Below are 14,783 nucleotides of genomic sequence, written 5' to 3' on the forward strand. Positions count from 1 at the left end.
CCCTCCCAGAAAAAGTCACAGTAAAACATTTTTAAAAGGCACAAACACCAAAAAACAGGAGAAGAGATAGTAATGGAAGAGAGAGATCAAATTTTTGAAAGACGAAAAACAGACGTGACTAAAGAAGTGGTTTTCAACCTGGGGCCATTAGTCCCCCGGGGATATTTGGCAATGCCTGTGGACATTTTTGGTTGTCACAGCTGGAGGGGAGTGTGCTACCATCATATGGTGAGTAGAGCCCAGGGATGCTTGCTAAATATCCTATGATGTATAAAACAGCCCCATTCAGTAAAGAATAATCTGGTCCAAGCTGACAAGCATGTGACTGAGGTTGAGAAGAAAAGCTGAAAGCTATGGATAAGGTGGGCAGGCACAGCATCGAACATTCAGCCCAACTCATAGCACAAAAAGAATTCCAAAAAGGAACTGGAGACACCCAGAATCTCTGAAGGCTAGGGGAAGGAGTGCAAATAAAAATAGGAGTAATTCAATCCCAAGGATCTTCTCTCCCAGCTCATTGAGCTAGTCAACAGACTTTCCTGCACCTCTGCAGAGGAATATGTGTTTCCCTTCTAGAAGAACTGAACCAGAAATGCCTGGGACAGCAGGTATAGCTGAGGACAGGAAATAAAGCCTTATACTAAAAATGAGGAACAAATGAAGGTACACATATTAGATGTTGACATGTCATAACTTACCATTCCTACTCAGCTTCTGGAACACTAGTAATAAAGCATACACTCCCTAGGCAAAGAAAACAGACCAATTCAAAAGAAAAGATTCTGATACTGATATTTGAGAGTCCCCCTGTCCCTCAAAATAGGCACACTGGTTCTAAGCTCCAGAAACTCTGATCTATCCCCCACAATAAAAGCCCACCAGGTAACAAGCTCTATTCACGAGGACGGAGCATCCAGTCAGCTTTTTAGTGCCTCACTCTTAAATGTAACGGCGCAGCCATTTGAGGAAAGGCTCTACAGTGAAAGTTATGGAACAAAACAAAGAGAAGATAGGAATGATGAGCACGAAGACAGGAATGATGGGCAAGAAGATAATCCAAGAAGAAGAACAATTTTTAAAATCTATAAATACAGTCTCACAGATGAGTGAAAATATCAATATAATGACAGAAGAAAGCAGAGAGAAAACTCAAAGAGAGAGATGGTAAATGGGAGAGAAAAAACAAGAAAATTAGAGGATCAATACAGGAGATTTAATATTCTGTCATAGAGGCCCCAGAGAAAGTAAGAAAAATGAAGAGTATTTTTTCAAAGATACAATGTGAGAAAAGTCCTCAGCTCTAAAGGACATGAGTTTCCAGATTAAATGGAACCACCAAGTGCCCAGCACAGTAGATGAAAACAGGCCCACAGCAAGGTACATCACTGCAATTTCAGGATACCAGGAGGGACCATCAAAGGATGGTTACAATAAATAAATCATAGGAATCAGAATGCCTGAGACTTCTTAGTTGCAACAGGAAAGCTAGAAGTTAGTGGAGAAACATCTTCAAAGTTTTAAAGAGAGAGTGATTTCCAACCTAGAGTTCTATACCCAGTCAAACTATCAAAAGAAGAATAAAATGGCTGCGTGTGGTGACTCAGGCTTGTAATTCCAGCACTTTGGGAAGCTGAGGCAGGCAGATCACTTGAGGTCAGGAGTTCGTCAACATGGTAAAACCCTATCTCTATTAAAAAATACAAAAATTAGCCTGCCATGGTGCTGTGTACCTGTAGCCATGCCTATTCAGGAGGCTAAGGCAGGAGAATCACTTGAGCCCAAGAGGTGGAGTGTGCAGTGAGCCAAGATCGTGCCACTGTACTCCAGGCTGGACAACAGAGCAAGATTCTGCCTCAAAAAAAGAAGAAGAAAGTTATTTTTAGTCATGCTAGGTCTAAAAATGTCGCCTCTAACAGAGTACTTTCTGAAGAAAACTACCAGCACATGTTTCACCAAAATGAGGGAATAAAATCAAGAATGAAAAAGATGTGAAACACAAGAACACTTATGTGACAAAAAGTTGTATAAGAAAGAAAAGGTAATCTACTCTCTGTGTCAGCATGCTCATTAAAATGTAAACATTAACTTCTGATTTAATGTAAAAATTTTTTAAAGATACAGGAAGAATGGGAGATGGAAAATATGTAACTGGGAGAATGTTATTTTGTGTGTTTCAGGGTGGGGATGGTCAGGGGTGGTAAAAGACCAAAAAATTAAGATACAACAACATGAATAGGTTATTCAAAAATACGAAGGGAAGCACAGCTGCTAAAATCTTGAAAGTAGGTGGGCAACTTGGAAATTGCTCATTTTCATCAACTATGTGGTACTACATGATTTTTTAAGCCATTAATATGCATTACTTTCATAAGAATAAAAATACCACTGAATAAGTATATCATTAAAAAGGATGAAGGAGGTAGATAGAAACACTTTTTAGAATACATTAAACAAAAAAATGAGTTGCCAAACAAGTATGAATAGCATCATATTTATGTTTAAAAACCGTCTACAACACATACACAGGTACTCACACATATAATACTAAATTCATAGAGAAAGGTTTCATCAAACACTGGAGGGATAGTAGGATTGGGGTTTGGCAGGGATGGTGGTAATGGCGGGGAGCCTTTCATTTTTTTCTCTATATGTTGGTATTAATTTTTTACAACAAAATATTTGTAAAGAGTTTTTAATAACACAGGTAAACGTTCATAGTATATTGCTACAAGAAAAACAGATATAAAGTATGTATATTTTGTATGCATTTAATGTTAAGTTTCTAAACTTAACAAAAAAAATAGAACACTTTCATCTCAAACAAAGTATTACTCAACTCCCAATTTAAGCAGTGGAAATTAATTTGCTCTGAATAAAACAGGAGCAGGGATCCAGTTCTCTGGTCAGTTAGTCACCTACCTCAGTGAGGCCTTCCAGGGCTCCCAAAGCAACACTGGAGGTCCTAGTAGCACAGTGTGAAAAACTACCATGCCATAAAAGAGACTGAAGAAAAATCTCAGGAACAGATTTCTGAGATAGGGGACTATGCTTGATTTTTCTTTTGCTGTTGCATGATACACATACACACATCCCTTTTCTATGATTTGATACTGTTTAAGTAATAATTATCTTCTCCAGTAACACCTATATAACCACCTAAACCTGACATATTTTTAGAAGGATGGAATTGCAATAGAGCTTTATTAATCTTTTAAAGTTACAATTCTATACTCATATTGCCTATTTCTCAGGCCAACTATCGTTTGTATTTTTCCAGAAATTTTTCTGTTTTCACAATTTTTAAATTTATTGAATAAGTTTAAAATTTTATTCTTTTCATAAATTCAGTTTTTTAACTACTATTTTTCAATTTTACTTCAGCAATATTCCCTAATAAATTACATTATAATTCCTTTTTCTAGTTTTGGTTATTTTTTATTACTATCCTTTTTTTTTTTTTTAGTTCCTTGAAAGTCAGGTTCATTGTTTTTTAAATTTCTTATTTATATAAAAGCATTCAAAGCTATAAATTATCCCCTGAGTATGGTTTTAGCCACACCCCTAAGGTACTTGTTTAGTGTCCTCATTGTCATTAATTTCTAAATAACATCTAACTTTAATTTTTATCATCTTTGATTCAACTGCTCTTTCAAATAGATGAACATTTTTAAATCTTTAATTAATTTATTATTATAGTTTTAGTTCACTGCCATAAAAGTCACTGACCTGTAAGAGTTTAGTTCTCTACTTTGAAATTCTTGGTGTGATTTAGTACATGATCAATTCTTATAAATGCCCAATTTAAAAATAATCCTTCAGTAGCCTCCTTCATAGTCAGAGTATGCCTCTGCTTCTGCTCTTCCTGCACTATTTTTCACTTCCTTTTGGATGTCTCCACTGTCTATGCTGAACTGACTGCAACTATCAGTCATCATCTCCTTTATGTTACGTAAATTCCCAAACTTTCTGGCTCATGGTGTCTTCCTCTGACATTAGGGAAATATTTTTCTCCTTTCTTTCGTAATTTCAATTGAATTTTCTGAGAGCTCAAAGGGACAAATCATGGGCTCAAAGTGACCAATATTTGAATTCTGATTTTAACATTTATTTGCTGTAGGATCTTGAATATGTTACTTAATTTTCAGAGCTTTTCTTTCCTTATATTAAATGAGAATAATTAAGATAGCTACCACGTAAGTTTGTTGAGAGAGGTAAGTGAGGAAATGGAGAAAAGCACCAAATATGTCATTTGACAAGCAGTAGTTCTCAACAAACTTTAGCTACTCTTGTTGAAATGCAAACTCTGGTCTGAATTTTTTTTAGTTAATGTCAAACAAAAAGGATGTAATATTTTCTACCATAGCCTGATCATACAGATAATATACTGTGTGGCTATGCTTGATAATCCTAACTTAGCAAGACTGTTACCTAATCAGAATACTACAGCCAAACTTCATTCATTACATTTGATCACCTGACATTTGTAATCTGTTCTATAGAAAACACTTAGAAAAATTTCTTTTCTGTGAATCTACAGTAGTTATGAAAAGATATACCACTTATTCCAGTACTTTTCTAATCAAATATTCAAATATACACTCAAAAGATTTAAAAGCAGAGACTCAAACAAGTATTTGTACACCAGCATTCAAAGCAGTATTATTAATAGTAGCCAAACGGTGAAAACAGTATCTACTAATCTAAGTATCTATTGACGGATGAACAGATAGGCAAAATGTGGTCTACACATACAATGGAATATCATTCGACCTTAAAAAGGCAGGCTATTCTGACACATGCTTCAACGCAGATGGACTCTGAAGGCATTAGGCTAAGTGAAATAACTCAGACACAAAAGGACAAATACTGTATTATTTCATTACGTGAAGTACTATATTGAGTAGTCAAATTCATAGAGACAGAAAGCAGACTGATAGTTGCCAGGCGTTGGGGAGACAGGAGAATGGGGAATTGTTTAATGAATACAGAGCTTCAGTTTCATTAAGATACAAAGAGTTCTGGACACTGAATGTATGAAATATGAATATATTTAAAATTACCAAGCTGTACACTTAAAAATATGTAAGATGGTGAATTTTATGTTACGTATTTGTTACAATTTTTAAAAAGTAATCAAGTGTCTAAGTGGTAGACATCTTTATCTGATTCTACATAGTACTATTTATAATCACAGTAAAACATTTTGAAAACATGTCATGCAGTAGACTAGATATGTCATTCAGCTTGTTCAGAGGGCAAACACCAACCTTCTGCTCTCTCACACTCTAGTTCACTGCTCCTACATCCTTCAGAGGTAGGGATGGGTGCCCTCATACTTTACCCACAAATACTTTATTTTATTCTCTGAAAGCTATATATACAAGAATAAGAAGTAGAAGTGTAATCCTGCTTGAACAAATCTACCCTAATAAACCTCTATTTGGAAAATTCTTTATATAGAAACATTTCACTTAAAATAGCAGAAATGAGAAGTAATCTAAATGTTCTACAGTGAGAGAATGGCTAAATACACTACACAGCAAATGGAATATTACATAGGTGACAAAATTAACTTATGGATGAAAATGGAAAAGATGTTTTTATAATAGGTGATTTAACTATTTAAAAATACATTCTAAAAAGAGGGAATCAAATATCATGTTAACACATAATTACTCTTGAGAAGGAGGAATAACAATCCCTCCTTGTCTTTATACTTTCTATGCTTTGCAAATATTCTGTTTTTGTTTTCATAATGCATTTCAGTTCTTATATTTTTGTTTTTACAATGTGTTCTTTTTAAAAATCTTATTTTTTATAATTATACCTTAAATCACATCCTTTATTTATTAAAATAAATAAGCAGAAAACAGAGAGTAAAAATTTAATTTTTTCTTCCCAAGTACTCACATTCTCAGGTATGCTGGGAAGTTCTCTGGTATCAGGCACAGTAAAATAAGAATGCTAGAAAAGAAAAGCAAAAGTGATTTATTTCTGCCAAAATGTATAACAATCACATTACTCAGAATTCAGGTTAATGATTGGAAGATATTTCCCTACTCAGATAAGGAAATGGCTTCACTCATAAGAAACAACCATATAATATTTTCTTTGGGTATTTTCATATTGAACCAGATGCATTAAATCATCACTTTGGTAGATGGAGTTCTTTTCTATGAGAGGAGAACTTCCTTGTGAGATAGAAAGGATGAGCTCAGGCCAGGAGTAGTGGCTCATACCTGTAATCTCAGCACTTTGGGAGGCCAAGACAGGCAGATCACATGAAGTCAGGAGTTCAAGACCAGCCTGGCTAACATGGTGAAACCACATCTACACTAAACATACAAATTAGCGAGGCATGGTGGCAGACACATGTAATCCCAGCTCCTTGAGAAGCTGAGGCAGGAGAGTCGCTTGAACCTGGGAGGTGGAGATTGCAGTGAACTGAGATCAAGCCACTGCACTGCAGCCTGGGCAACAAGAACGAAATTCCGCGATAGATAGATAGATAGATAGATAGATAGATCAATAGATAGAGAGTTTGTTCAAAGAGTTTAAAAGGCTAAATTCCTATATGAATTTTGCAGGTTTCTAAACACATGAAAGCTGTTGGTTTCATAATTTAGTGTTGAATCAGGCAAGCGTATTCTAGGGACAAAATATCACCAGATTCACTCAGTGATGATTTTTACCAACAAAACTTGCCATCTTGTTTCAGCATCTGAGATTATATTCATCTACAAAATGTGGCCAAAATGTGCCCCAAAGGCCTAAGTGATGTTAAGAAGAGTTCCAGTTGCTGGAGCACTGAAGCTGGGACCACTGCAGATGACCAAGAGTGGAGAAATTCTGCCCTCGAAGCCCACTCCATCATAAACCTCCTGACTGGAAACTCAGTGGAGTTGAAAAAATCTACCTCTTCAAAGAACTTCCAATGAGTCATCTCCATATGCAACAAGCATGCATCCCTGAGTTAAATAAGAGCAGGCTGAACTGATGACACCTCCTTTGCCGCTATTAAAGACTCAGAGGACAATGGCAAGCAGGAATAGAAAGAGCTTGGTGCCGGCCAATTAAAGATGGGATTGTGCAAAGGCCAGGAAAGGTCACATGCAGAGAAGGTCAGCTTAGCCATGGCCTAAGTTCAAACCTGAACCCCCAAGTGACATTTCAGGAAGTTGTCCACTGCAACCTCGACTCTTGGGTGACTGCAAAATAAGTGAGTCTCTAGAAGAATGAGTTGTATAGGCTTTCTGAAATGAAAGGCCCTGGGGACAATTTTAATGATGATGACAACAATAATAGTATAAGGTACTTGTCTAATATTCAACAGATATTTGTTGAATAGAATACCTGATATATGAAAGGCATTATGTCTAATACTCTAAATGTTAGCTCTAATTACCATAATAAATTTTGAGATAGATATTATCTCCAAATTACAAATGGGTAAATTAATGATCACAGAGGTCAAGTACTCAAAGATTACGCAGGTAGTAGGCAGCAGAAAAAGGACCAAAACCAAATCTGTGTAACTAGAGCCATGCTCTTTCCACTATAACAGACTGTTGTATCTGTCCTTTTTATGTGCAAATGACAGCTAAAGGGACTTGAATGAAAATAAGAAAAAAGTAAAAAATAAAAATTATAAAAAAGATAACTTTAAAAAAAGCCTTCTTTGATGGATTATTCCAAAATCTGTGTGTATGTCAAAATACTACCTATGAAGTATTACAGGAGAGATGGTGTAGTGTGGAAACTAGTAAATGATTAATTCAACAACGAAGATTAAAACAGGAAAAGTAAAATACAGGGTTCAGATATGACTCAATGAGACACCAACTTCTATACCAAAGGGCTAGAAGTTTAGTTCAGTAACAGGCCATGTGGTGACAGAGTCACCAAGTAATAGTTTGGCATGATGAAAAGGAAAGAGCTCAGACCAAAGAACCAGCCACTTAATAGCTATGTAGCTTAGCAAATTCACTTAATAGCACAGAACCTCAGTTTTTGAATCTGTAAATGGGAATCATATTATCTACTTCAAAATTGTTGAAGAATAAATGTGATATATATGAAGTGTCTACTGTTCAATAAATGGTATTTTAATATAAAATTAATATTGCTCTGAACTGCTAATTCACATTACTATTTTTATCAATTACTCATATCAGATACATAGAAATATTCTCTTGCAGAGAGCGACTGGAGACAAAAAGTTCAGAATTACCATTTTATCAGCATTTCAGGATGTATTACCTAGGTGAGAGTAGTCCTTCAAAATCAGAAATGCAATATGGAGAGAGGAATCCCCAGTGAAAAGGAAAGAAAAAAATATCTGCCTTTACAGATACGATGGATAGTAAATAGTAAGCCAACACAATTCTAAAACCAAGTAGTCCCCAGGCTGTCCTTTGAGATTCTGTCTTGCTCCATTGCCCATGAAATGCTGGGGACCAGGAGAGGTCAGAAACATTCCTAGAAACCACTGGCATGAAACAGCTGCGCCACCCCAGCAGTTCCTGCTGCCCCTGAGATGGCTTGTCCTTGAGGCCTGGCATGCACTCTGCCTGAGCAGCCATTCGAGGGAAGGAGTGGACCTTCCTCCCCAGCAGCTGGTGACCCAGCTGGGCTACTCCACAGCTACCTGTCGGATGTTATTACAGACTGAAGTGGTGAGATCAAGCTGCAGAGACAAAGGCAGGGTTGCTTAGCTATACAGCAAGGACTAGGGCAGCTTTAAAGCTCATTTGCTCATCTTTTCCAGACGGTCTTCCCTGCCATATAAGAATTTTTGTAGCAAGGTTTCTTTCCTTCCTATGCTCTATTAAAATGAGCAAAAATCTTTGTAAATTCATTTTTTTTTTCGTTCCTTCCTTCCTTCTCTTCTTCTCCTTCAACACATATGGCACAGTGGAAAGAACACAGGCTTGAAGTTAGCCCTGGCTTTGAAAACTCAAGTCTTATCTCTTATTAATCACATGATTTTGGAAGGGCAGGTATCTTTTCCTCTTGTAACCTCATCCATAACATGAGAATGTTAATATCTATTTTTGTAGAGTTGTACTGAATATTAGAGATACATATTTAATATAAATTAGGAACTTAAAATAGATTATTAATTACTGGTAGTAACACTGTTTTCAATTTTATCGTCATTCTGAAAAAACCTATAAGGAATTAATTTTCTTTAGGAGGGAAGATACCTTTCCACCACTGAATACCAACACTATGCCTGGTTCTAATGAAGATGAAAGACAAAACTCTTAAAACTTTCAGGCCCCATGACTTAACCCCTGGATAATAATCAATACCTGGTCAAAGTATGTCTGTCTGAGAATTCTGATGAAGGTAGTGACAAGGGCTTGAGGGTTTGACCTGGGGAATTAGAGAATTCCTGGAACCAAAATATGAAAAAGATCTCCTATGCCTCTTCTGATGTCTTATCTGACCAATGAGGAAACTGAAGCCGACAAGGTTAAAGGTCCTGATTAAGGTCACTCAAGTCATTGGCAAGACAATGACTAGGATGGAAATCTTCCAATTGGTAGTTCAGAGCATGCTGCAGAAAATGTGGTAGCAGTACATATTTACAGGCATTCAAAGAAACTATTACTGAAGGCCAGGAACAAGACTAAACACTCTCCCTCTCTGTCCTCAAGGGACACACAGTCCAGTGAGGGGGACAGGAAAAGGGATCATTCCAATAGGGTGTAACTAAGTACTGCAAAGTGTGTAAGATGCTTGGGGCAAAGGAGGTGATCTTAGCTAAACCTCCGAGGTATCAAGGGAGGATTTCTCTGGAAATAAAATCAGAGCTGAGTTCTGAAGGATGAATATCTGCTACCCTGGCACACAGGGGAGAGGAAATGTTGAAAGCTGAGGGTGCAGGATGGGCTTCAGCAAAGGGACACGCACAGCAGTGCTGGGGAGCGAGGGTGATGCAGGGAGGCCGGGACAGGGACTCAGAAAGTAGGCGGGGCCCGCTGTCCTATTTCACCCCAGCATCTGTGATCCAGGAGATGCTAGTGATGCCAGGGATGATGGCCACAGAGGAGCCTGAAGACATTTAAGACCTGTCTACTTCTTATAGAATCTCAGAAAAAGGAAGAAATTCAACTCCCTAGCCTACCTTGAGCCCAGAGGTGTAAAAGTGTTTGGGGATGGGGGAGGGGAGGTACAGATGACAAAATACAATACTCTTCAGCTAACTCCTCTTACTGTCAGTTATGAAATGGGTTCTCAGTAATGGCTAATACTCTTCCCCACTTACCACACTGAGATGAACAGACACTCCTGGGTCAGGGATGGGAAGTTTGTGCAGAGTTTCAAGGAGCTCATTCCACTGATTTTCCTGAAAGAAATAAAAGGCCTAAGTAACAAAAGCAAGGCTGAGCCCTTAGTAAGATACCTGCAGGGAGGTCTGGGCACACACAAGTAAGGGGCTTGGGGAGATGCTGGCCCCAGCACAGAAATAAGTTTGATATTCATGTAGGGTTTGACAAAAGACACTGCGTATGCCTCAAACATAAGAGCCAAATAGATCCTCCTACACCAAGTTTGACATTTTCTACTCAGTGAGACACCTACCATGACCGCCTTTTATGGATCATATACCATAAGCTCTCAGCAAATCTATCCCCTCAACTCCATAGCAACAACTTTTAAATGCAAACAATCCTAGCTTACAGGGTGGGGGTGGCTGGGAGAAATGACGACGACAGTATAGATCTTGTCTTCATCATCATTACCCTCAATTAATTTTACTGAGCATTCCGTGAGTACACATGGCAGCCTCCAATTATGGAAAGTAAGAAATGAACTAAGTACAACAGCATGCAATATAGGACGGTAGCTATGCATTTTAAGTCATGAAATTGAGCAACATAATGACATACAAAGCAATATAAATTATTTGATTGAAAATGAATTCACCTCTAAAATGCTCAAAAGAACAAGAACACTGCTCACAGAATTATCCAAATGCCATTTCTCCCACCCTGTGGAATTCTCTGTACTAATATAATACTGCTAAGTGTATATCTGTATCCACTCATCCTCTGTTTGACCCTCCCAACTACCCACTTCACAGATGTGAAAACGGAGGCTCCAAAAGGTGAAGTAACTTGTCTCAAATTAGCCTGTTAATAACTTGCACAGCTAAGGGGTGACATGCAGGCCTGAGCCCTTCTTGCTTCACTACAGCTGTCTATTTAAGTAGTGAATTTAAGGAAAGGAAAAAGAAGATGCACCCAGACTACAAGCTTGTTTCAATCTGAGCTCTGACAAATCAAACAAGCTTCTCAGAGAGATGAACTTGAGGGCATGTGTTTGCATGTATTTAGTTTTGCTCTGAAACAATCTCAAACTTACTGAACAGTTATTTCCTGAACTATTTGAGAATGAGTTGTCAAGATTATGCCCCATGATACATAGATACAAACTTTCTCCTAAATTATCACAATTAATCATTCTTGTGGTTTGAATGTTTCCCCCAAAAGTTCATGTGTTGACGATTTGTCACTGTAACAGTATCAGGAGGCAGAACCTTTAAGACGATTATGCTATGGATTAATGTGAGTTTCTGATAAAAGTTTGACCTCCAACTTGTGTCTCTTGTCTCGAGTGCGGCATGTTATGACCCAGCAAGGTCCTCACAAGATGCCAGCACCAGGCTCTTGGACTTCCCAGCCTCCAGAACTGTGAGCCAAATAGATCTGCTTTCTTTATAAATTACCTATTCTGGGGTGTTCTGTTATAGCAGCAGAAAACAAACTAAGAGAATCACAATAATCAGGAAATTAACACTGATGCAGAATTATCATCTCATCCTCAGATCCTGTCATGTTTTGCCAGCTGTGCCAATAATATCCTTGACAGCAAACAATCCGGTTCAGAATCACATGTTGCAGTTAGTAGTGATAACTACTCTCTACTCATCCTGAGTCTGGAACAGCTCCTCAGTCTTTCCTAAATTTGTATGACCTTGACAATGAGACCACCCATTTTGTAGAAAAACTTTCAATTGTCTAATGTTTTGTCTAATGTCTGATTCAATTTGTCCCTTCACTGATGATGTTTGCTTTCATCATTTGATTAATTCATTTGATATCTCTACAGTAACACTACTCTTTCTCTTTGGAGTAAATAACCATTTTATGGATTGACACTTTAAGTAAATATCCTATTCATCAAACTTTCAATGTATCCGTTTACTTACTTATATTACCATGGGTCCATAGTTTCCTGTTTTATTCAGTGTGCTATAATCCTTTACTATCCTCATTTGTTTTGATGCTCAAATTGTTCCAGATATGACTAGTGGGAGCCCTCTTACTGCTTTTGTGTCCTTCTGACGTGTTCCCACCACATTTTTAGCTATTCCTTACTTTTTAGCACAAAAGATATTTCAGATTCATCTTATACTTTCTCTGCCTCAGCCCCAGAATCAGGTGACTTCTTCAATGAGTCCTGGTTTCTATTAGTAGGAAATGGTATTTAGAAACCAACATCTGGGCAACATGTGTGCTCACTGCTCCCTAGTGTTGCACATTCCAGGCCCTTTCCATCAATGGAGCCAGGGAATGCATCACACACACATGGAACCACAAAAGGCACATCACATCTCTTATTTATTTCTATATCCATCTTCCCATATTGAAAGTCATGGTTCACACTGATGGCTCCTATTCTAATCCAACATAGGAATTATTCTAGTTTTCTCCCTTTATATATCTGTGACTTCATTCTATGCAAGTGAAAAACCTTGCCTGTATTTTCTTTATATATTTGCTTATTTGTATGGAAGCACTCTTCTATTGCCATCCTTGCCTCCTTCTCCACCCAGATGCCCTCCCTGATACTGGCATCCAGTGCTGGGCCTCTACTGTCCACCCCCTCACAAAAATGCCTTCCTTACCTCAGGATCCAACACACCAGCATTGGGCCATTGCTGCTGCCTCCCTTCTCACATGTATTCTTCTACATTCTATTTGAGTTCTGACATCCCATGCTGAGCCTCCACCACCAGGCTCCCACATAAACATCCTTCTCTCCCTTAGTCTTCCACACCACAGAGACAGAGATACATACACACACACACACACACACACACACACACACACACACACACACAGGCTCGAAGCCTATCTTGCTTCCCAACCTCCCAGTGACTTTTGTATGGGAGAAGGTTTTGGCCCTGGGGCAGAAGGTGGATTCTGTTTCTTTAAATAGAAACTCTCTTTCTGTTCTAATCTAGTGACTAACACTTTGCAAACAAAATTGTAGACAGATTTCCTATCATATGTGTCATAATTCTTTTAACCAAAGTGGGAAAAAGAAAGAGTCCTGGGTTCAGGGGACATAGACTCCAACTAAAACATGTTACTGATCTCAGTCTCTGACATCCCAAGAGGCAGAGTCCTGCTGGAGCAATGGCCCAGGAAAAAGGTTCACTAATTTTACAGGGTAATGATCCAGTCTCCCATATGTGTAGATTGTATCTATGCTTTTATAATCTTTCCTGAATCACTTGTCTTAAAAAGTGTACTAAGTTCTTTGTTTTGCTGACTTTCTCTTTTTTTTGGACTGGAGCATATGGAGGAAAAAAAATGTGAGTCAATCTCCAATTCAAACCTGTGAAGAGCCTACATACTATACAATTCTATTTATTAAAGACACCTTTCAAATTTGAGTGAAAACTTGAATGTTTGACTAAAGATAACTGGGAATCAGAAATCGATGAACAGACCCAAGGTGACCTCCTAACTCATTCATCAAAGAGTAAATCACTTCTTTTATGACAGAATCCCCTGACATCTAAGCTTCTTTTCACAGTGAGTGTAGTGATCAAGGGAACTGTTTCTATTAGTTATTCCTTCCATTTACTGTGACCTCTGGAATACACTTGCCAGTAAGTAAATCTGCCTCTAAAAAAAAATGATTTAGTCATTATAAACACAATTCCCCACCTTTCCTCCAAAACAGCATTTCCAAAAGTGTGTTCCAGGAAATAATGCTATCTAAGAATGCTGATATTTATCATTGAATGAAAGCGGTTTAGGGTAAAAGGAGATGGAAGCACAGGTGACACAGGTTTCTCCAATGCAGGACTTCCTAGAGCTTACATTAAATGAATCTTAAGGAGATGAAAACAAAAAACAGCTTTCTCTCCCCTGGACCCCAGTGTGAATGAACTGGTACCCTTTTCATGGACCATTTCTTTTTTTCTTTTTCTTTTTTTTTTTTTTTTTTGAGACAGAGTTTCGCTCTTGTTACCCAGGCTGGAGTGCAATGGCACGATCTCGGCTCACTACAACCTCAACCTCCTGGGTTCAGGCAATTCTCCTGCCTCAGCCTCCTGAGTAGCTGCGATTATAGGCACGTGCCACCATGCCCAGCTAATTTTTTGTATTTTTAGTAGAGATGGGGTTTCACCATGTCGACCAGGATGGTCTTGATCTCCTGACCTCGTGATCCACCTGCCTCGGCCTCCCACAGTGCTAGGATTACAGGCATGACCCACCATGCCCGGCTTCATGGACCATTTCTAAGAACTAACACTCAAATTCCTCAGAACACTCAACAAAAAAATATTAAGGAAAAATTTTCCTTAACATTTAATAATAATGGATCACTTTAAAAATATTAGGCCATTTACAAAAAGGAAAATATAAGACATTAGATATATAGACAAATATTCAACTCATTAATAATCAAAGAAATGCAATTAAAACAATGAGACTTTTTTACTTGTCAAATAAACAATGAATTCAATGAATGAT

General features: G+C 37.9%; 1 protein-coding gene across 7 annotated transcripts in view; it reads right to left on the minus strand.

The window, feature by feature from the left end:
• The window catches only part of DENND1A (DENN domain containing 1A), a 546,222-nt gene that overhangs the window by 272,082 nt on the left and 259,357 nt on the right, over positions 1-14,783 (minus strand). For all 7 annotated transcript variants that reach the window (XM_074395320.1, XM_039474808.2, XM_039474809.2 and 4 more), the window contains 2 exons: positions 10,274-10,354; positions 5,911-5,964 (listed from right to left, as the gene is read on the minus strand). In XM_074395320.1, coding sequence (XP_074251421.1) covers positions 5,911-5,964; positions 10,274-10,354 — 135 coding nt within the window. The remainder of the gene's footprint in view (positions 1-5,910; positions 5,965-10,273; positions 10,355-14,783) is intronic.

Source organism: Saimiri boliviensis, chromosome 2 (genome assembly GCF_048565385.1).
Source record: "Saimiri boliviensis isolate mSaiBol1 chromosome 2, mSaiBol1.pri, whole genome shotgun sequence".
NCBI lineage: Eukaryota > Metazoa > Chordata > Mammalia > Primates > Cebidae > Saimiri > Saimiri boliviensis.